The sequence below is a fragment of the Mugil cephalus genome, chromosome 14, assembly GCF_022458985.1.
Source record: "Mugil cephalus isolate CIBA_MC_2020 chromosome 14, CIBA_Mcephalus_1.1, whole genome shotgun sequence".
NCBI lineage: Eukaryota > Metazoa > Chordata > Actinopteri > Mugiliformes > Mugilidae > Mugil > Mugil cephalus.
Window position 1 is genome coordinate 6,248,282 of NC_061783.1, and position 20,988 is coordinate 6,269,269.

The following is a 20,988-nucleotide window of genomic DNA, read 5'->3' on the forward strand; positions in this document are numbered from 1 at the left end:
CTGGACATACGGGTTCTGTTGTTTTTTTTTCCTTCATAAGTTCATGAGTTCATTATCAGCTCACGTAGAGCAGAAGAGCCGAATCGTTTGTTGACCAGTCACAGCCCGGCTACATGTGCATCTTTCAACAGGATGCATGGGCTATTTCCCCGTAAACCATCCACAAACAAATGATCACCACATTTTCTATCCACACCGTCAGCCAGCACAACGGGACTTTCCCTCGATTACAGCCCAACAAGCCCTCAACTACCGCACCATTCATCTCCTGTCTGCGTGGATCCATCACATTATCTTCTGCTCTGATGGCCTTCCTCCTGCTCTCTTTCCCCCGTTTCCTCATTTTCTCCTGGCTGTTTCCTGTCATGTCAAACTCCCTCCCAGCTCTGTTCAGTGTTCAAGAACGTGTTATCGAAAATAAGGTTAAGCTCGGAAAAATGTCATTAGTCTGAGTTATTACTGGAGAGGTTTTAGTGTCCCGTCACAGTCTCACAGCTGTTCCTGGGGCTGTCCAAGCATTACCTGACAAAACCTCTGGAGGGTTCGCAAATTTAGATGGTGCTGCATACTTGAGGGACATCATTTATCGTAATCAGTGGCTTGGCTATGGCAGTACAATGGAATGTGTCTAGTCTTATGTTGGTTAAGAGTTTGAGGTGTTTGCTAAGTGTAAGCTAACCGGGTTGCTACTCAGTTATTCCTCATAGGAATTTTACACAACACATTAAACATTTCTACAATAATATATTATGGTCAGAGGATATTTCAGACTGTTCCCTCTCACAAAACTGCTTCAGTTCATCCAGTTTCTTAGGACGTCTAATGTGAATGATTCTTTTGAGGTTATTTCTTACTAAATTTATTGGGGTTAAGATCTGGGCCTCTTCAAAAGATGAACATCCTTCATTTAAAGTCACTTCAACCAACTTTCACTGAACTCCAGCATTTACTACACAATATACATAGAAATCATGTTTTCGGAATGACAGCAAATGCTACTTAGACATTGAGAATGGCACAAGGTGTTGACCTGGCCTCCAAATTCTCTAGATCCCAAACTGGCCAAGTATCTGTGGGATGATCCACACAGGGATGGGCCCCCACACAGACCCCCACTAACAACACTGTGTTGCCAGACACCACAGGACACCCTCAGTCATACGTGTCATCCGAGCACCATGGAGTTGAATTTCTTTACAACAAATGGCTGTGATTGGTTGGAGGACTACCCAGTTGCATGCAGAGGTATTTTTTTCCTGTATGAATTGAAACACGCCCCATAATAAAATCCAAATGGGTATCAACCAAATTCTTCTTCTCTGCAAATAAAAATGATAACAGAACCGAGGTGGATGACACCAGCTTTCAGGTCGTGCAGTGAAAGCTGGTTTCACCCTCATAAATTAACAAACTAATGCATCTATCTCACCTTACCTCACATACCAACCTCCCATGAGACAGTCTCCCAGGATTCATTCTCTTGCCTCCTACCCCCTCCCACAGTGCCTCACTGCTCTCACATACTTAACTTCTTCTCCTTTTCATCTGTCATTAACTCTCTTTCCTCTCTCTGCACTTTACAGATCTTTTACTTCCATTTTTTCCTCTTTCTTCATCGCTCTGCAGCTTCCACCGATCCACGCTTGTGTTTGTGTAGGTTCTGGACCGTATAGCTGTATTAATGGCACCTCTGGCTTCAAACTGCTCTGTGCTACCTGTCACAGCTCTGTTTCTGCATCCCGTCACCGCCAAAGCATCCCAGTGACACTGTTAGGCTCATTATCGCAGGGCCCGGCCACCCAGCTCAGCTCTGCGTATTCACAACAACAATCCTGCCAGTGTTTCTGAGAGCTCAGGTCTTATGGAGCCTATTTACTGTATGTAAGCGTTGACATATATAGAGCAGAGTGAGGAGGGTGCACTGAGGAGATCATTAGCAGCAGTCTGTGCAATGACAAAAGCAGCTGCCTCATCGGCTGACGCATTGTTCTCTGTTTGTGTGTGTGTTGCAGAACTCGAGCGCTGACCACCGTGTGAGGCTGGACCTGGGCCTGTGGGACAAGTTCAGCGAGCTGGCCACAAAGTGCATTATCAAGATCGTGGAGTTTGCCAAACGAGTGCCTGGCTTCACGGGGCTGACCATCGCGGACCAGATCACGCTCCTGAAAGCTGCCTGCCTGGACATTCTGGTAGGTGCTGGACAAAGTTGCAAATGTTGTGTATCTTGCCAACGGAAGCAATTTCAGCACAAATGTTTCTTATTGCGGGAGACATATATCGGCCAATGAAAAATAGTTTTGTCTGAATTTTCCCAATTTTCAATATGCAGGCTTCAGAAAAGCTCAGTGCTTACATTATGTTACATGTTCACTACCCACCATCCTTCTTTACTCAGAAAAGAAGTATTGACAAAAATACATAGATTTCGGCCATAAAATGTGTCATTATCCTATGCGCTGCTGGTTATCTGAACACCTGGTTAGCTACCAACTACTGGGTAAAACACTGAGTGGCTGCAGCACCAGAGAAGTATATAACATGTCAAAGAGACTTGCTAGTGAACAACAATCATAAAAAAAACAAACAAAAAACTCCCGTTGCCCTCAATTGATGATTTTTTCGAACCTGCTGGACCCAAGTTGAACCCAAATGTAGGACACTAAGGGGAGGCAGGAGCTGAACTAATTTAATGAAAACTTAGGAAATAAAAGGCACTCTAGTTGAGAGGCAGGGCAAACCAAAAGCACAAGTCCCTAAAAAAAAAAAAAAAAAAAAAACACAAAAAGAGAACTTGGGAAAAGAAGAAACAAGATGAACTACAGAGAACAAACATTGCAGGTGACTCGTCAAAGGGCAAAGGGTTATATGTGCACTCACACACAAGGGCTGATAGAATAACGAGAGACAGGTGAGACCAATGAGGGGCGGAGCACACAAGGGAAAACCAATCCAACAATCAAAGGGGGAAAATACAGGAAGACGTACACCAAGGAAAATCAAACAGGGTCAAGCAAAACACTCCTAATTCCAAACCATGACACCCGCTGCTTCTGCCGAGTGGTATCCAGACAGATGGAACACACCCCTCGCACCACCATTTCTCCCTGCTTTCATCCGGCAGGCGTTACAGGGCCTTCAAGCCCCACACCAGCAGGCTGCAAAACAGGCTGCATGTGCAAATTTCATTGTACTGTTTCTTACTGAGCAATGAAACTACTGTGGCCCGGAGAGCTCAACTCACTGCAGCTTAACAAAACATGTAGAAGTAGATAAAACACAAGCAAAGCAAGAAAACGTCTTAACATGTGCACAGCAAATACCCACGGCATCAGCAAATGCAGCAACCTGACGCAAACACACACGACCAAAACAAATATAGAAATGCAACGCAAGCAGCGCCAACGACAACAGAAATGTTTGCAGTGGATTCCAAAAGACTTCTGGTGTTTGCTGCCCATCCAGATAGTGTAATGACCTAGCATGATAAGCCTTTTGCTTATTATTAGCCTGTCACTTCAGATAATCTGACAAAATACACAATTCATCCACAGTTTCAGCATGTTTCTGTATTTGCTGGTGCTGCTGTATGTGTTTGCATTGCGTTCCTGTATCCGGTTCTGTTTTGAGCATGTGCAGCTCATGTGTTGACATTGTCCTCATTTGCTAGTGTTTTCTTAAGTTGCTGTGCGTCGCGCTCTTCTGGACATGGTAAAAAAAACAGAGCCGAACACGAGAGAATAGATGAATAATAATGTTGCTCTGTGACGGTTGTATGTGTAAACAAGGAGCTGTTCTCTACCAAATCTGCCCTATTACCTCAAAGTAATTTAAAAGTAAAATATGATAGTGGTGTTTTTTTGTTTGTTTGTTTTTTTTTTGCCCTGATTAACAAATTAAAATCTGAATTTTCTGAGAACTGGTGCAGCAGTGTTTGATAAAAATATTAATTGTATATATAGCCACTTTGAACTACCAGGGAATGATGTGTTGTTGACATACCGTATTTTCAGCTAAAGAGCAAAATGTCACCTTCTGTAATAAGCTAAAAACCCTCAACTATTCCCTCCAGTGACATAACAAAGTTAAATAAACCTCTTTACCAAACAGAGTTGTCTACTTGAGTCCGTTTGAATTTCTATTTCCTAATTCCCCTGTTGCTACTCAGAGTGTTAGAAACCATTCATTCCTTTAAACTGTGTGGTGAGTCAATAGTTTCAAATCGCCAGGGGATTGGATTGTTTAACCTCCAGCCAGACTCTCATTACACCGACCCCTCAATTTTTATTGGATGACCTACTCAGCTGGCCAATGGGAGTCATGAAGATCCATTTAATTGATCATGCCAATCAATCCAATTCATCATGCGGAGTCACTGTCTGTTGTGGAGATTAGATTACAAACACAGAGACATTTCTCAGCCCCTAATCTTTTTTACGATATGTTTTTTTTTTGACTGTATTTTGCCGTCACTTGCTCCGCATTTGTTAATGATGCCGCGCGTTCTTCATGGAGTACAGATGCGGAAATGTCTGTATGCTGCCGGCGGGCCGAATGTTTGTTATTTAGGAGTTTGTTAAGTGGAGTGATGTACTGTACTAATGTAGTAGCAGTAATGAGATGGAAAAAAGGCAAATGGCTGCCTCTCTTCCTCTTCTGTCTGGATCATGCATGCTTGGCTGTTGTGGTGTTTCAGGGAAGGAGGAAGGATGGGGAGCTGGGGAGGCAGTGATTTAATTAGCATTCATTGCTTAGAGGGAGAGGAAGGAAGAGAAAGTGGGAAGGAAGTAATAATATGATTGGTATGTCTTTTATTCTGTGGACCAACATTCAGTGTTTATGTATTATGAGTCATTATTATTTATCTTTATTGATCCAGCAAATATGAGTTGACACAGCTACCGAAAATCACCCATAGGGAAGGAGACCTGATCCTAGTCCCAACAAAGACTAGCCCATCAGAGTTTCTTTATCTTCTCTTTCAAACTTTAAAAGTCATTGAGAATTATGCGACTGCCATAGCAAAGAGAAAGATGCTCTACAGGGATGGACAAACCTTTTCTCTTCTTGTACAATCAACAGACACAGTAGTTTCTGGAGGTCAGCCCCTGACTCCTCCTACCCAGTGACATAAGACATCTGTAATTGGTCAGGAACCAACGTGTGGGATTTGCAATAACACCTAAGTTGACACAGAAACATCTAACAGACACAAATACGCTGAACTTTTCAACTCATCGCACACAGCTAAATAAAATGTGCAGCATATGCATGTGAATGATTTACCATCCACTAATAAACACATTAATTATGAATTATAAGGATGTTAATAAGAAATTGACAGCCTAAATTCTCCAAGCAGTCTGGTACATGTTGAAGGACTTTTTTTTTATTTTGGTTTTTTGGTTTGGTGATTAATACATGAAGACTGATATGAATTTGAGTCATAAATGCAAAGTAGCTAAATGTTACCCAGACATGACCTGGGTTCTGTGAATGCTGATGGAAATGACGATTGGATGGCTGCACATACAGTATTAATTATTCCGTGTGTTTATGTTGTTGGGTTCGGTTGCAGTGGCATCCCTGTATGAATAGATGGCTTTGGGAGTTTGTATTGACCAAGTCATACTTGTCAAATGTGACAAAGCAGGGGAGTGAACTCCCAGGGACGCGGAGGTGAGAAGTTGAAGGCCGACTGTGATGACTTTCTGGCTCTCGCTCAGTCATCAACATCAGCTCACCAGCACATTTTTATTGTGAAGGGCGTAGATATCGTGCACAAGGACTGGGTAAGGGAGTGTCAGAGGAAAGATCAAACACTATGTGTGTATACGTGTGTGTATAAGTATGTATATGTGTGTGTGCGTGTCTAAGCGCAGGCCTGGCCAGCCGGTGCAAGTCACCGCCAGTAGCCATGTTTTATTCTGTTTCATGTTGCAGACACGCCTGCCACTCACTGTCAGAGCCAGCCCACTCAAATAGCTTCAAAGGCTACTGTAGGCTTCACATCCACCATCAGTTGCTTCATTAGGAGTACACACACACACACACACACACACAAACACACACACATGCAGTGATGCAGGGAGACCCAAAGGTTGTTCTCTTTGAGTGTGAGGAAGGTCATTGTTTTTGTTGTGGTGATGTTTCTGCTGCTGTTTATGGATAACTTGTTCAGACTGTTTCAGACCATAGACTGTATATAAATATGAACAATGCGTCCTCACTTCCTTGCTCTGGTCAAACTGACACAATTTCACCAGAGATACGAGCGGCGCCATCTTATTGGTACCGCCCAAGAGCATTACTGATGACCTGCCCTCACTCTTGAGTTTTCATTTCATTAATACAGCACTATTATTGGCTGTGCATATTTTTTATTTTTTTTTATTTTCAACTCTCATGGCCAGTAGTTGGCATGGCAACTTTTCTCTAAACATGACGTCACATCCTGTTCTACAGCATCAAATCAGGAGAAAGTATGGCACAATCTTGACAATACCAAGAAAAGGACGTTCCTCCAAAGTTGATCATGGAGAAAACTAGTCAGGGAGATTGTCAAGAGGTCTGCAGCAACATTTAATGAGCTGCAGGAATGTTTGGCAAGTACTGGCTCTGTTGTACATGTGACAACAATCTCCCACATCCTTCAAATGTCTGGGCTGTGAAGTAGGATGGCAAGACGGAAGACTTTTCTTACAAAGAAAAACATCCAAGCCCAGCTACATTTTGCAAATACACTTTTGAAGTCTCCCAAAAGCATGTAGGAAAATGTGTTATAGTCTGATGAAACCAAGATTGGTTTTAGGCCAGAACTCCAAAAAGTATGTTTGGCGCAAAAAAAACAAAAAACACTGCACATCACCCAAAGAACAGCATACCCACAGTGAAGCATGGTGGCGGCAGCATCATGCTTTGGTATTGTTTTTCTTTAGCTGGAACTGGGGCTATGGTCAAGGTGGAGGGAATTATGAGCAGTTCCAAATACCAGTCAATTTTGGCACAAAACCCTTCAGGCTTCTGCTAGAAAACAGAATAGGAACTTCATGTTTCAGCTGTCAACGACCCAAAGCATGCATCCAAATCAACAAAAGAATGGTTTCACAAGAAGCAGACTTAAGTTTTGGAATGGCACAGCCAGAGCCCAGACCTGAATCCTCTTGAAAATCTGTGGGGTGATCTGAAGAGGACTGTGAACAGGAAATGCCCTCGCAATCTGAGAAATTTAGAGTGTTTTTGCAAATGAGACATTGATCAGATGTGCTATGATGATACCTATTTCACTAAAGTACCATCATGTGGTTTTTGTGAAAACGAACCGCAGCCCAAACTCATTCAAGTGTTTTTTCAGAAAATTTTGATGTCACAGTAAAGCTGACCAATGGCCCTTTTGGATACTGTTATAGGAATTCCTTTATCAAGATTAACAGAGTCACCGGAGTCTTGTTCAAAAGTTTCAATTACAGTGAGGACTCAACACGTGCACTATAGTAAGTACAGAATCGACTGACAACAAGGTTACATTCACTCATGTAAAGTAGCCTTTGCCTTAGACATGATAACAGAGGGACGGTTTTGTGTGAAATCAAGTAATATGACAAAGGGGCTATAGACTGGGTGCAACTGTGCTTATCAGTGGGAGGTTTCTCCTCCTCACATATCTGTGATTTTGAAGCGTGAGAGACTATTCTTTAATTACAAACAGAGAAAAAAAGAGAAAGATTTTAACTTTCTATTTATTCCAACAGTTACACATATAAAATGTCAGCTCTTGCTGTCATATCATCCTTTGATGCGGATGCATTAACAGTGACCTACTGCTGGATGACCAACATGAAGGCTAGGCTTACAACAGAAATGGGTCCCACCGTAATTAATTTAATTGTTTTTAAAAAAAAAATCTTAGTTTTAATTTTAAACTTTAACGTTTTCCAGTCTGTGTATACACTGATCAGGCGTAACATTATGACTAGGGATGGGTTGTTAAGGTTTTATCCGACACCGGTGCCAAACTGGTACTACCCGCTAAACTTTAGAAGAAGTGCTTTGGATGCTAGGCTTGAATTGGCAGTTGAGAAGCGGAGAAGGAGCTTCAAGTCGGTGGTGCCATCTGTCCTCACGGGGAACGTGAGGTCTTCGGCAGCAGGATCGATGGACTGTGTGCACTTGATGGGATGCTCATTCTTTACATTTTTTGATTACACTGCTCATTTTTATTTTACTTTAATTTAATCAAATTTTATTTCATCTTATTTTATTTATCTTTCTTGTGGTTTTATGAGTGTTTACTTTTATGTGCAACGAAGCTACGGCGACATAGTAATTTCCCTCATGGATCATTAAAGTCGAAGTTTAAGTCTGTGTGTTGTGAGATATTTAATCAAACTCCAGATGTGAGCTCACTTATACAATATCTTCTTCACATACTTGTTAAACATTGTCAATTCTGCATCTTTTGAGGTGAATTACAGCCAAACTTTTGACCATTTTACCATATCCCAGGTTTCCACCAGACTCATCTGTAGCGTGTATTTCAGTGGAGTCCAAGCAGGTGAAAAACTACAAAAAAACATGTAGCGTCGTTATTTAACCCTTTTTGGAAACCTTTTATATACCGACTTATTGGTTTAATAATAAAAACTGCTCATGGTGGTAAAAGCTGATCTTACACCAACAACTCTTCACTAAATTATTGCTGACTGACCGTCTTTCTGCCTTCCTCTCCTCTCTGTCAGATCCTGCGCATCTGTACAAGATACACTCCCGACCAGGACACGATGACCTTTTCAGACGGACTGACCCTCAACCGGACGCAGATGCACAACGCTGGCTTCGGCCCGCTCACCGACTTGGTGTTCACTTTTGCCAACCAGCTGCTGCCCATTGAGATGGACGACACGGAGACAGGCCTCCTCAGCGCCATCTGTCTCATCTCGGGAGGTGGGAGAACCAGAGCAGAGTGGACACTTTAGATCAGAGAGGAGGGGAGGGGCGGTGGGGAGAAGGACAAGATAAAGAGAAAAAGACATAAGTACTAATGTGAAGCACTTCCTCCTAAGTAATGCTTAATGCTTATTCCATCCCCAGCAGGATGCAGCCTGACACACACAAAAGTAGTTTAGGAACAACTTGAAAAACATGAAAACCAGCGCAACCCTCAAAAGACCCATGTCCATTATCTGATGAGTCACAATGGTTTTGGAGAGGTACAAAATATTAGGGAGGTGGTCATAATGCTAGGCCTGATCTCAATGTACATTTAAAGTCATTATGATGCATAAGCAGACATTAACAGACTTGTCAGTGATTGCCAGACTGGCTAATTAAGACATCTTTGGAGCAGCCAAAAAAAAAAAAAAACTGAAAAGACAAAGATTTGACAAAATAATGCGTCAATATGTGATTTTTTTCCCCCTTGGCTCAGTGTCTTAATCATCCCGTGACACCACAGATTAATCTCATGCCCTGACAAAATAGACACATCAAATTAAAGGCTGTTTGAAGCCTCATTACTTCATCTATTTAGAATCAGCCCTGATATAAAGGCGTAAACAGAGTTGATAATGTGGCACACATCAAGTGGAATGAATAAACGGATCCGCTCCGCATTCTAACTATGCTTGAACGCTCTCCATTCAACACAGTCGGCCCTTATTGATTCGTCAAGTTAAATATTGAGTGGAGCTGCAACCCAGTTTGGGATGAAAGTAAGACAGCCTCCACCGGAGTCTGAAACCAGGTCAGCTGCAGGTTGCGATCAGTGAGGCAGCAGTACTCTGACTACCAAAGAAGAGACAGAGACAGGAGGTATGATATATATATATATATAGGCATGTCATAGCAGTCACTTATCTGAGTGGAATGTTTGAACTGTCCTCCCAGAGGAAATGAGCCGGCGTTGCCTGTTTTCTACCATGATATCCTAGGCATGACTAACTCACTCATGTCAGGCTACACACATATCCACACATGGTCTCTATGCACTCACACACACAGTTTCTGCTGTGTGTCAAAAAGTTGCACAGCTTCAGTTCACATTATCCTTCTCCTCTCATCCCTTACTTCCACCCATCATTTTCATCAGTGCCTTGGTTCCATCACTGCTGAGTTTTCATTCAGCAACTTATATTCATATACTCAATGCCGCAGATCTTGTGAAAATATTACAGCCTCTTGCATAATCCATGAAATGTACAATACACTTCTGATTACATGTGTAATCACACACCTTGACTGCAGGGCCAACAGTTCCTGATTTGAATGCACACACTGCCACCTAATGGCCTGATGGTGTAGTGTGCCTGATGAAACCACAGAAACGGAAGCGTCCTCATCATAAAACATTTAACACAGACGCTTCAAACTGTTCATACACAATATCTGTGTATTTTTGTTATTATTTTATTATACGTAATCTGTTGATTACTGTTTTTCTTGTTCAGCCTGATTTTCTTTTACATTTACTTCAAGGGGCAGATTAATATTTTAAAACTTTCCTCAACAACTTGAGAGAAATCAATACATTATTATAGCGAAAACTTTCTATGGCAGCTCTGTCTGGAGCTCTGTTCGAGATAGAGTACGAAGAAAAACGGAATCTTATAGGAAATAGTTTCATTAACCTTCCTATAATCCTCCAGGTCAAATCTGAACCATTTTTGATTTTTTTATATTACATTATTTTACATAAATGTGGTCTACGGCCTATGGATTCCAAAGAGAAGTCTACAATATACAGCTACAATCAGCCACAACATTAAAACCACTGACAGCAATAGTAAATAACGTAACAATGTTCTGCTGGGAAACTTTAGGCATACATGTGGTTGTTACTTGGACACGTACCACCCACCTAGACCAGACCAGACCAGACACCCCATAGCAATGACACTCCTTGATGGCAGCAACCATCCCCAAGACACAGACACACACACACACACTAAAATGGTTTAGGAACAACTCAAAAAACAGGAAAAACAGCACAAGGTGTTGCCTGTTGGGTCAAGTGTCTGCAGGGGGCACTGGAACAAACCTGATCCACAGAGGCCCCTCCTCTCAAGCCACAGGACAGGCCCATGTCCATTCTCTGATGAGTCACAACTGTCTTGGCACAAGGGAGGCCTACAAAATTAGGAAGGTGGTCATAATGTTATGCCTGATCTTTGTGTAGTAATTAGTTGAAAACAGTCAACCAGACCAGGTCAGATTAAACCTGGGAGAGCAAAAGTTGTATGGTCAATGGGAAGATACCGCAACGGTTAAATGTAAAAGTACTGACAGTAATCCAGGAAGACAATGGAAAAACAATGAGGTTACATGGATTCTTTTGAAATTTCTTAAGGATTTCTAAAGTACTAATTGTACCAAGGGGTTTACTATGTCCTAGAACAGTAACAACGTAATTATGAGAACTGGGTGAAGTTCTCGTGGCATATGTGCTCTCGTGCTGTGGCTGTAGGTGGAGCGGGTTGTCCATGAACCAAACTGGTGAACTACCACAGTTGTATCATAACAGGTTCAGATAGACCAGGGCGGTGAGTCTGAGATGCTCTGGTACACGTTGCAAATTTAAAAATAATCTTTAGGTGCAAAACTTCTGTATTTTGCTCATTTGATCAGTAAAACCAAAAAGAATGCAAACATTAATGTGCTGTTCACTGACCTAAAAAATTAATAGTAATTGTAGCCAATTAAAAGCTTCTCCTTCCTAATTTAACAATCCCAGTTTAAGGCTGTCTTGTACACTCAGCATGTCAGAGCAGAAATTGATGTGAATCATTGTCCCTGTTGTAGAATCCTGCCTCTTTTCATTCTCATGACAGAATTGGTGATATCTGGTAGATATCTGATGATAGATGTCAAACAGCCACAGCTCAGACTGTTTCCACCTTCGCTCTGAACAGTAAACAAGGTTTTTCCCCCAAACAGACATTTTTGTTTTTTAAAATTCATCTGTCCACAGCTGTTGTTTCCGACTCTGGCTGATCCAGATGTTGCTTTGCTGAGGTTAAAAAGCTCTGAAAAATACAAGACTGTTTATCATATTGCTTCTTCCAGTTAGAGTCAAGTCAAAATTACAGTATCTCAATATATAAATGCTGTGTCTACCACCTGTAACAGAAAGCTAAAGATGCAGTTTGCTGTAAATTACATAAAGGCTAATTTCCTCATTTCCAGTGGCTGAAACTAAATAAAAGCCACTAAAATGATAATTACGTTAAATTGCAAAGCATGTTTTGATGGCAGACTTGAGGCAACGTCTCCATCCAGTGGTGCCTTTAACCACTGAGTCATCCTAATAATCACTGTTTACAGAGCCTCTGAATAGATGCACAGCTTTGAACAGCGCAAATGCTGATCAGTTTTGATTGCGTTCAATTGTTGCTTCCCTGCTATTTCAGACTTCACAGTTATCAGGGCGGAACAGCATGAGCCAAACAAAGGATTCAGATGAAGGTTTGGCTCGAGTTATCTAACTGTAGCCATCTCTGCAATCTCTCCTCCGGAGCGAATGAGTTGACATAATGAGATAAACTCTTCCTTCTAAATCAAGCCAGGCGTCGTGCTGTGATACTTGTATGAGCCTCCAGCTTGTCTACATCAGATAAAGGCAAGACATGGATTTGTCATAGCTGAGCCTTTAGTCTGACTTTAATTGTGTGTGTATTTGTGTGTGTGCATCAGACCGTCAGGACCTGGAGGAGCCCTCCAAGGTGGACCAGCTGCAGGAGCCGCTGCTAGAAGCTCTGAAGATCTACGTGAGGAAGCGTCGACCCAGCAAACCGCATATGTTCCCCAAAACCCTGATGAAGATCACAGACCTGCGCAGCATTAGTGCTAAAGGTAGGAAGGAAATCAACATACCTCATCCTCCTCCATATAAAAACTTTTCTAAAAAGTTCGTATATATTTGACCTTAGAGGCAGTCTAATGTTGGTTGGTTGCCAGACTCAAACATTGGTTTGTTATGAGTTGGATATAAATTTATCCCAAGCATTTAAGAAGCTGTTGTTTTGTTTTTAGTTCTTAGGTTCTTAAACTCTGGGTTCGGGGCGTCTTATTTCATAGGACTTTTTTTTTTTTTTTAAATTAGTGGAACAACTTGGTTGGAAAGTCATATATTAGTCAAATGCTCAGTAATTCATGCTTATCAAAACATCTGTTTGGAAAAATAAAACAATAATTCTCAAATCCAGCAAGACGGGCAACAGGAAGGGAGTGTTTCACCTCACCTTAACCTTCACTACTCTGCCTGCCTGTAAAACAGCTGCTCTTTTCTAACTTTTAATGCACATTTCGCACTAACTTAGTGCTGAGCCTCAAACCCCATGTGAGCCTGGGGCTACTTCAAATTCCTTTCTGGAACCTTGTGCAGACCTGGGCCCCTTGACTTCAGGATGACCTGTGTGTAATGGTATCGTAGACTTCCACCTCCTGTGTATCTCTCTTCAAACCCCTCTTTTAAAGTTGACTTGTCGTAAAGTTGGAGAGGTTTACCTGGTTGAAATAGGAGCTTATGTTCTTACTGATGCTTTTACTGTTTGTACTGGTTTTAATCCTCTAACGGTAATTTATTCTAGATTTTTGTCTTTGGCTTCACTTTTTCTTTCATTTGAAGCTGCTTCTGTGCTCTAAATAAATTAAATTAAGGTTATAAAGTTCAGAAATTCCTTCAGCTAAAATCTTTTTTATAATTTTTGTTTCACAAAGATGTCAGACCGGCATTCTGACCTGACCTCAATTTAAAATGGAAATGTTTGTCCACATTGTGGTCTTGCAGGAGCTGAGAGGGTCATCTCACTGAAGATGGAAATCCCAGGTTCCATGCCCCCCCTCATCCAGGAGATGCTTGAGAATTCAGAGGGCCAAGATGGCCAGAGTAGCAGCAGCAGCAGCAGCAACAACAACAGCAGCAGCTCTGGCGCCGAGGCGGACGCCAGCCCCAGCAGCAAAAGCAGCCCCAAGGAGGACACCGCCGCCGTGGAGTCGCCAGAGTCCTTGGAGGCCGAGGAGGCTGCGGCCACACCGAGCGACGAGACAAGTGATGAGCCCTAGGAGGAGCCCGCGGGTCCTGGTGAAACTCTCTGACATTCCTTTGCACAAAAAAGAACAGCTGACTCCCCCTACCCTATAACCCCTCTACCCCGACTCCTTCGCTCGGTGTTACGTTATCTTTATATCCTCGTCCTACTTTTCGCTCCAGTCCCCCTAAATTCTCCCCTCAAAAAGAAATCGTCAACACGGAGGCCTCAAAGGATCAGTGCTTTGTGTATAATTCTGAATTGAGCTCTTATTCAGCGCGGTGTCTCCGGGGCCAGGACTATGACAGGAAGGGCATGGCCCTCACTAATCCCCAGAGATGATACTCCTCAGGTCTCCTGTGTAAATTCTTATCTGCATGACGGGAGTTTGATAAGTGGTTTCGCTCTTTCTTTCTCTTTCTCCCTCTCTCTCTCTCTCGCTCTCTTTTTCTCTGTCAACTCTCCATCTCTCGTATTGTTGGCATACATACATTGTACATACCATTGTATGGTTAGATATCTGTTTCTATGATGAATTTTGTGGTGCTTTTTTCATTGTCTTAAATATTATCTTTGAGGCGACACATCAAGTTTTAAAGCAGGACTCGTCGTAAGTCCATCAAAAATTTATCTAGAATGTTATTGCATATTGACATTATGGAAGTCTAATATTTTATATTTGTTCCTATATTTAAAACCATTTTCGTCTTTTATAACACTTTCATGTCTCTACGTGAATAAGTGTACATCCACACCGCCAGAATGCAAAGCTTCTCTCCATATCGACAGCCGAGTCTGTTCAACCGTTTCCTCAGAGGAGGGAAGCACAACAGCAGAAGCCTTCGATACACACTCATCAGGCCGACCTCGTCTGTTTCATTTTCCAGTTTCAAATTGAACTGGCGAGACCTGACGTAGCAGATTAGATTTACAATAACGGCCCACCAAATCTACTCATTTGGTGGCTGTGTCTCCTCAGCAAATCCGTTTACCTCACTGTCAAAACGGAAATTAGGTAGCTGATGGATGCCAGAGAGTTCTCTGCACCAGGCTGTGATCACGTCTGATCCGTTTCCCTGTTAGTCAATACTTCTGTTATGCACTTTATTATCATCGTCTCCTCATTTATGATGTTTCACAAGCTTAATATTTAGTTACACCCAAATGTCCGTTTCCTGAGGCCTTAGGATTTTTGTTTTCCAGGTGCCCATTGATTCGCTGACATGTGGAAAATGTCTGGCTTCACATGAGTCTACTTTCTATTTATTAATCTAATTTTCATCAACATGACTCCAGTGTTCTGAGGACAAAAGTACAAAAAAAGCTTCATTGCCAGGGAAACTAGGCAATATCAGAGCATACAAGAGAATGCGGATGCTGGTGAATCCGTGGTGAACGAATAAATCCTTGAAATGGGCATCATGTGGCCACTATGTGTTTCCAGACTGGCAGGTTGGCCTTCTGCTGTGGAGAGAGAACTTATCTGATGTGGTTTTCAAAGAATCTAGATTCCATTTACAGCGTTATAACACAACAGTAGCAGCAAGAAAGTTAATATAGGAATCCATTTACTGAGAGCTACTAACATTAGCTAGAATGAGAACAGTGTTTTCGGTTAGCGCTGATGCCTCCCAGCGAGAAGGTCCGGGTTGGAGTCCAGCTCGGGCCTTTCTGGCCGGAGTTTGTATGTTCTCTCTGTGTCTGTGTGGGTTTTCTCCGGGTACTCCATTTTCCCCGAAATTCTGAGAAAGACGAGTCATACAAATGTTTGTATCTTCGAACCTCGTCAGTCAATCTTTCCACGTTGTGTTGTATAATTATTGATCCAAAACAAACATAAATACTGAAGCAGAAACACACGACTACCAGGCAAACTAATCACAGTTCTTGTGGTCTGCGTTGCCATGACATCTAGTTACATTTCTGGGGAGGCACTAGGGTCTGCGTAGGGTTGTCACCGTGGCTACGGCATCAAATTGGCACATAAGCCTAAATCACCTATGCTAACATCTACCACTGCATTTGGAGTGAAACTGAAAGTTATTACAACTCACATGTCAACAATGACCCTTGGTTGCACAGTAAAACAACAAACTGGTTCACTGTAGGTAATCGTAATAATATCGCTACTCTGTTAGTGATACTGTTAAGTTCCTAACGCTCATAAATTATTTGATCAGCACTGTCGTCATTAGCTTTATGAATGATGCAATCCCAGTATATACAATATAATTTGGAAGAGAACTGTAAATTTGTATTTTTATTACACACACTAGTTTCACTAAGCTGTACACAACTGTTCTGTTCACTGATTTAAATTGATCTTAGCAGCCACCTTGGGGATTACAACAGTAACTGATAGGCACCAGTCAAATAATACACAAACGAGACTTTAAGTGGAACATGTTTGTTATGTTGCTCTTGAGATTCTTGCTTTCCACATTAGCGAGCCGTGCTAGCGTTTGTGATAACCCAGTCTGATCACAGCCTAATGGTAGCTTTGATTTTTTATTTTTATTTTTTTAAAGAATGAACACCTGAATGTCAGCCTAATGAGTGTGTATCTACCGCTAACAGCATGAACTACCAACCGCACATGGGCTCTGTTATGGCCTTTAGAGCAGAGCCCCTCAACCTGCTTTTCTCTCCCTTTTCAGAAGTGTCTTGTTTGAACTGGTGAAACACTGGGGCAATGCAATGCTTAAAACACACCGATGGCGGAGCCGTGTGGGTCTGGACAATTGTACACTATGTAGAAAGCACACGGTGAGGTGGGACCTGAATCCACTTCGAACGTTTGCCTTGCTCTTCAGACTTGACAGTGTAAGCTACATTTAACGATGCAAAAGGAGATTCAAATGATGCAGCCGAGCAAAGCTTCTCTTTGGACAGTCGACCTAACTGAGCTCTTAATCTCACTGGCAGGGAAGTGGTTGGTGTGTGTTTTTACGTCGGACGAGGTGTTCCCGCAGAAATGAAATGATGATCCTGGAAAGCTGCTTTTCTCCACAGCCATGGTCACGTATGATACTGAACAATAAGGAACAAACTCTGCTACATCCTCTTAGATGTAGACCCAGATCCGTCACCAGCTCGCTGAATAAAGGCTCCATTCACTCTAAAATCAAGTGGCTGTTCAAAGTACACCAATGAGCTAACTATAGAACTTAAACACATTAAAACTTTGAAAGGGAGCAGAAGTACTGAATCTGAACAGGCGCCAAGACATTAAGCACAAAAGTTGTACACCACAGAACGTACTGAACTTACTGCTTCAAAAAAGATTTTTTTTTTTTTTTTAATTTCAGAATTGATACAGAACGTATGAGTAAATACGAAAGGCATTCAGCAGGATGATTCTTGTGCCAGAAGGTGCTGAATTTGACCAAAAATGAACGGACACTCAAATTTACTTTGAGTTGTTGGAAAGGTTTTCTGATGGGCCAAATAATTGAGCCTGTTCTTTTTCAATTAGCCAATTTACAATTTTTATAGTTTAGTGTGAACAATAATCCTGTTTTAATTAACAAAACAAACCAAAACACCTCAAAGAGTGAGCTTTTCACAGTATCATATATTCTTTGTCAGCCTATAGGTAAATGAAATGATTGAAGAATAGCATATTTTCTTGTTCACAGGAAGATGAGTAGCATACTGTGCCAGGCCTTAAGCCTGGAATGAGCAAGTCCTCATTTCTAAACTCATGTGGTTCATTCTCAACCATGAGAGCAGCGGATGTTAAATTATTCAATTTAAAGTCAGGCCATGAAAAACTAATGCAAATTCAGAATCTGCTTTCAAACCAAATTTGCATTTGGCACCTGCTTTTTGGAACACATGTTTGCTCTTATATGCACCGTCCTGAAGTTTTAACTACTCACCTGAGTCATTCGCGCTTCTTGCACGTGATCCGAATCAGCAGAGCAAAAACCCAGTAGTAAAGGGCAGTGACGGGTTCTGGGTCTCAGCGGCAGATGACAAAAACGCATCTTCATTCCATCCCTGCTCAGAAGTACATATCAAAAGGGAAAATCAGAGCTGACTTAGTTTGTTGTTTTAACACGTTTGAATGTGAATAATGTCATGGACCCTGTCATAAGAATGATATGCAGTGTTAAGGAAAACTTACTTCTATCTCAATGTAACATAGGATCTCTCCTCTGCTTCTCTGTCTTGCTCTCCTGGTGAGAGATGAAGGGAAACATATTGGTGTTTTCCTCTTTTTTTTCTTTCTTCCTTTCTTTTTTCTTTTTTTTTGGAAGCTGGAAAACCTTCACAGCTGAAGAATGTCCACATCCACCCTTGACACATCAGGCCAGCCCTAAGGCTCCTGGATGTGACGGGGACCTCTTATCTGTTCCTTTTGGAAACGACTTCACAATGCTGAATTTCTCTCGTTCGTTTCTGTTGAATGTTGTACCGATGTAACTGTAATACTCTACTATCTAGCTCACTGCAGAGATGTTATATAAATGGTGTGTGCTTTGCATTCCAATTGGCAGCTCTGTGGAAAAGACGCTCTGTCATTTGTCCTTGGGAACATCCATTCATATCCAAAAAACTGAAAACACAAAAAGGAGGAACTGGAACAGGACGGGCTGATCTGAAGGTCCAGATCACACCACATACATATGGAATTTAGGACAATGAGAAAGAGAAGCCCAGGAACGGGAAAATGGACGACCAAGTCACCTCAACACCGGATATTATTCTTATGTTCTGTTGATGTACCATATCAAACAGCAGAGCTGCTCCCCTCCTCCTCAGCCAGAAAGCCGATCAGCTGTCGTCAATCAAACCCAATCAACTGACAGCTGTCCGGTTAACAGGTCAAATAATGAGCTAGGGTTCGACCGATATGGGCTCCTGAAATTGAATCTCAATATTACATGTCAACAATCAGTCCTCGGAATTTAAAGCAGCACGAGCCACAACGTTTCGGTCAACCGTGGATCAAATAAGCGCGTCAGGCGCGATGTGTAACAAAACTATTGAAAAATATTTACCTCACGTATCACCAGCTGTTCCCCCGCTGTACGAAAGTGAAGCCAAAACATGAGAGGGTGGGTGCTGCCATCTGGAGATTGTGATTTCATTTTCAATGAGCGTGTTCATTGTTGTTCGGGGGTGGAGAGGTGTTTGCAGGGTGCTGCTTCCTGTCTGGCCTAGACATAAGAACACTTGGACTTCATGGAGCCAGTGTTGCCAGACTGATCAGTTTCACGCAACTGGGCGGGTTCGAATTTGACTGACGGGTGAACACGAGTAAGGCTTACATGGGATCATTTTGGCATTATTATTTTTTAAATATTAATGCTGATCTTAGCTTTAGTTATTCATTAAGTTACTAAAACACAAACTCGATGACTCCGAAAGGCCTCACTGTTCACTATGTGCCAGGCGCATTTTGTCGGTAAAAAGCAGCAGGGAGCTTTGACATTTTTGTTTGGCACGAGTTCAAGCTAAATGTAAGGGACGTGTAAAGGAATTTTTTGCAGGGCTTCTAGAGCGTCGTGTTGGCCCCACATATCGGTCTAACCCTAGATGAAACAACCTAACCAGGAGCCACAAGTCATGACTGTGAACCTCAATATGAATCATGAACAGTAGCTCTGTTGTCGTCTGTCCTGAAGGTGTTCTTGGCAAACATCAGCGTCCGCATTCGCCTTTTTCCTGTCGGTATCAGAGAACCTCACCACCAGTCACATGCAGTGTTGTACAGTTTCGTTAAAAGACATAATTGCGCACATCTCGCTGTGCACGAGGGTGGAAGCGAGCGAGGGCCGTGGCGGATGCGTCCCGTCGGCCTCTGCTGCCAGCCTGTAGAAAGAAGTCAACCTCGGGAGCTGCTTCAAGGTTTGAGCTTGGATCTGTTTCCGCTCTCCATTTTAAATATTGTTCTTGTTTGTACATTAACATATGCTTTTTATGTTCATATACTGTTTAACTTTACCATGAACTGTCCTGGCAAAGTAATAAAATATATTTATTTTAAAACTCTTGTGATCAATGCTTCATGTCGGACTATTTGTGGAGCTCTAGTTGGAGCTGGTGGTGCCAGATGTGATCCTGTTTAAAATCAAGAATATTGATCCTCTGGAGATGGTGAAAGTGCTCCACATTTTAGCATTCATTCATCTAATTTATTTATATTTTTTTACATATTGCAACTTTAATGCTTTTGTTCACTTTCAACCCTCTGACCTGATGGTTCCAACCAGAAAATAATGCACTAAAGCTGTAGATTTAACATCGGACATACTAATTAGTGACTTTTGTTGGAAGTGAAAGAGAAATTCTGGTAGAAACCGGCTAGTGAAAAAAGGGCCTGTAGTGCTGCTGCTTCATGAATGAAAGCTATTAATATTATACACTGCTCAAAAAGAAAAAAAGAGGAACATTCCTGTTCTGGGGTTTGTCTCAGTGTCGTCCCTCTAGTGCACCTGTTGTTAATTTCATTAAGGCCAAAGCAGCTGAAACTGATTAACAACCCCCTCTGCTACTTAACTGTCCAGATCAATGTCCCAGAAGTTGAATTGACTTCACATTAGACCCTAAAGCCACGGTTAAATTGCTCTTGTCTGACCCTAAATTTCAATTAATAGGAGAAGCAACAGTATTTTGGCCCTTAGATTATGATATTTTGTACAACTGGACAACAAACTTAATACATTTTCTAATTTTAATATGCATAGCATGAAGTTTTAATGGCACTAACATACATATTTATTAAAGTTTAGTAAATTCTAGTTACATGCAGTAGGCCTAATTACACTACACCTGACTAGATTCATTGGAATGTGCATTTTTATTAAATACAGGACCAAGCTAACATTAACTGACTACATTACCTAACAGGCTAACAAGCACTTACTCAGCAGAATGGCTCTTCAAATGCCGGAGTTTGACGTTTTCCAAAACCTTTGTTTTGCATTCTGCAGTTCGCCGTTTCCCATCACATGTTATC

At 41.9% G+C, this 20,988-nt stretch overlaps 1 protein-coding gene across 2 annotated transcripts in view; it reads left to right on the forward strand.

Moving 5' to 3' along the window:
* LOC125020228 (retinoic acid receptor beta-like) overlaps positions 1 to 20,018 on the forward strand; it is a 166,909-nt gene extending 146,891 nt beyond the window's left edge. For both annotated transcript variants that reach the window (XM_047605548.1, XM_047605549.1), the window contains 4 exons: positions 2,013 to 2,189; positions 8,736 to 8,940; positions 12,685 to 12,843; positions 13,781 to 20,018. In XM_047605548.1, the coding sequence (XP_047461504.1) occupies positions 2,013 to 2,189; positions 8,736 to 8,940; positions 12,685 to 12,843; positions 13,781 to 14,055 (816 nt within the window). In that variant the 3' untranslated portion in view covers positions 14,056 to 20,018. The remainder of the gene's footprint in view (positions 1 to 2,012; positions 2,190 to 8,735; positions 8,941 to 12,684; positions 12,844 to 13,780) is intronic.
* The last annotated feature ends 970 nt before the right edge of the window (positions 20,019 to 20,988 follow it).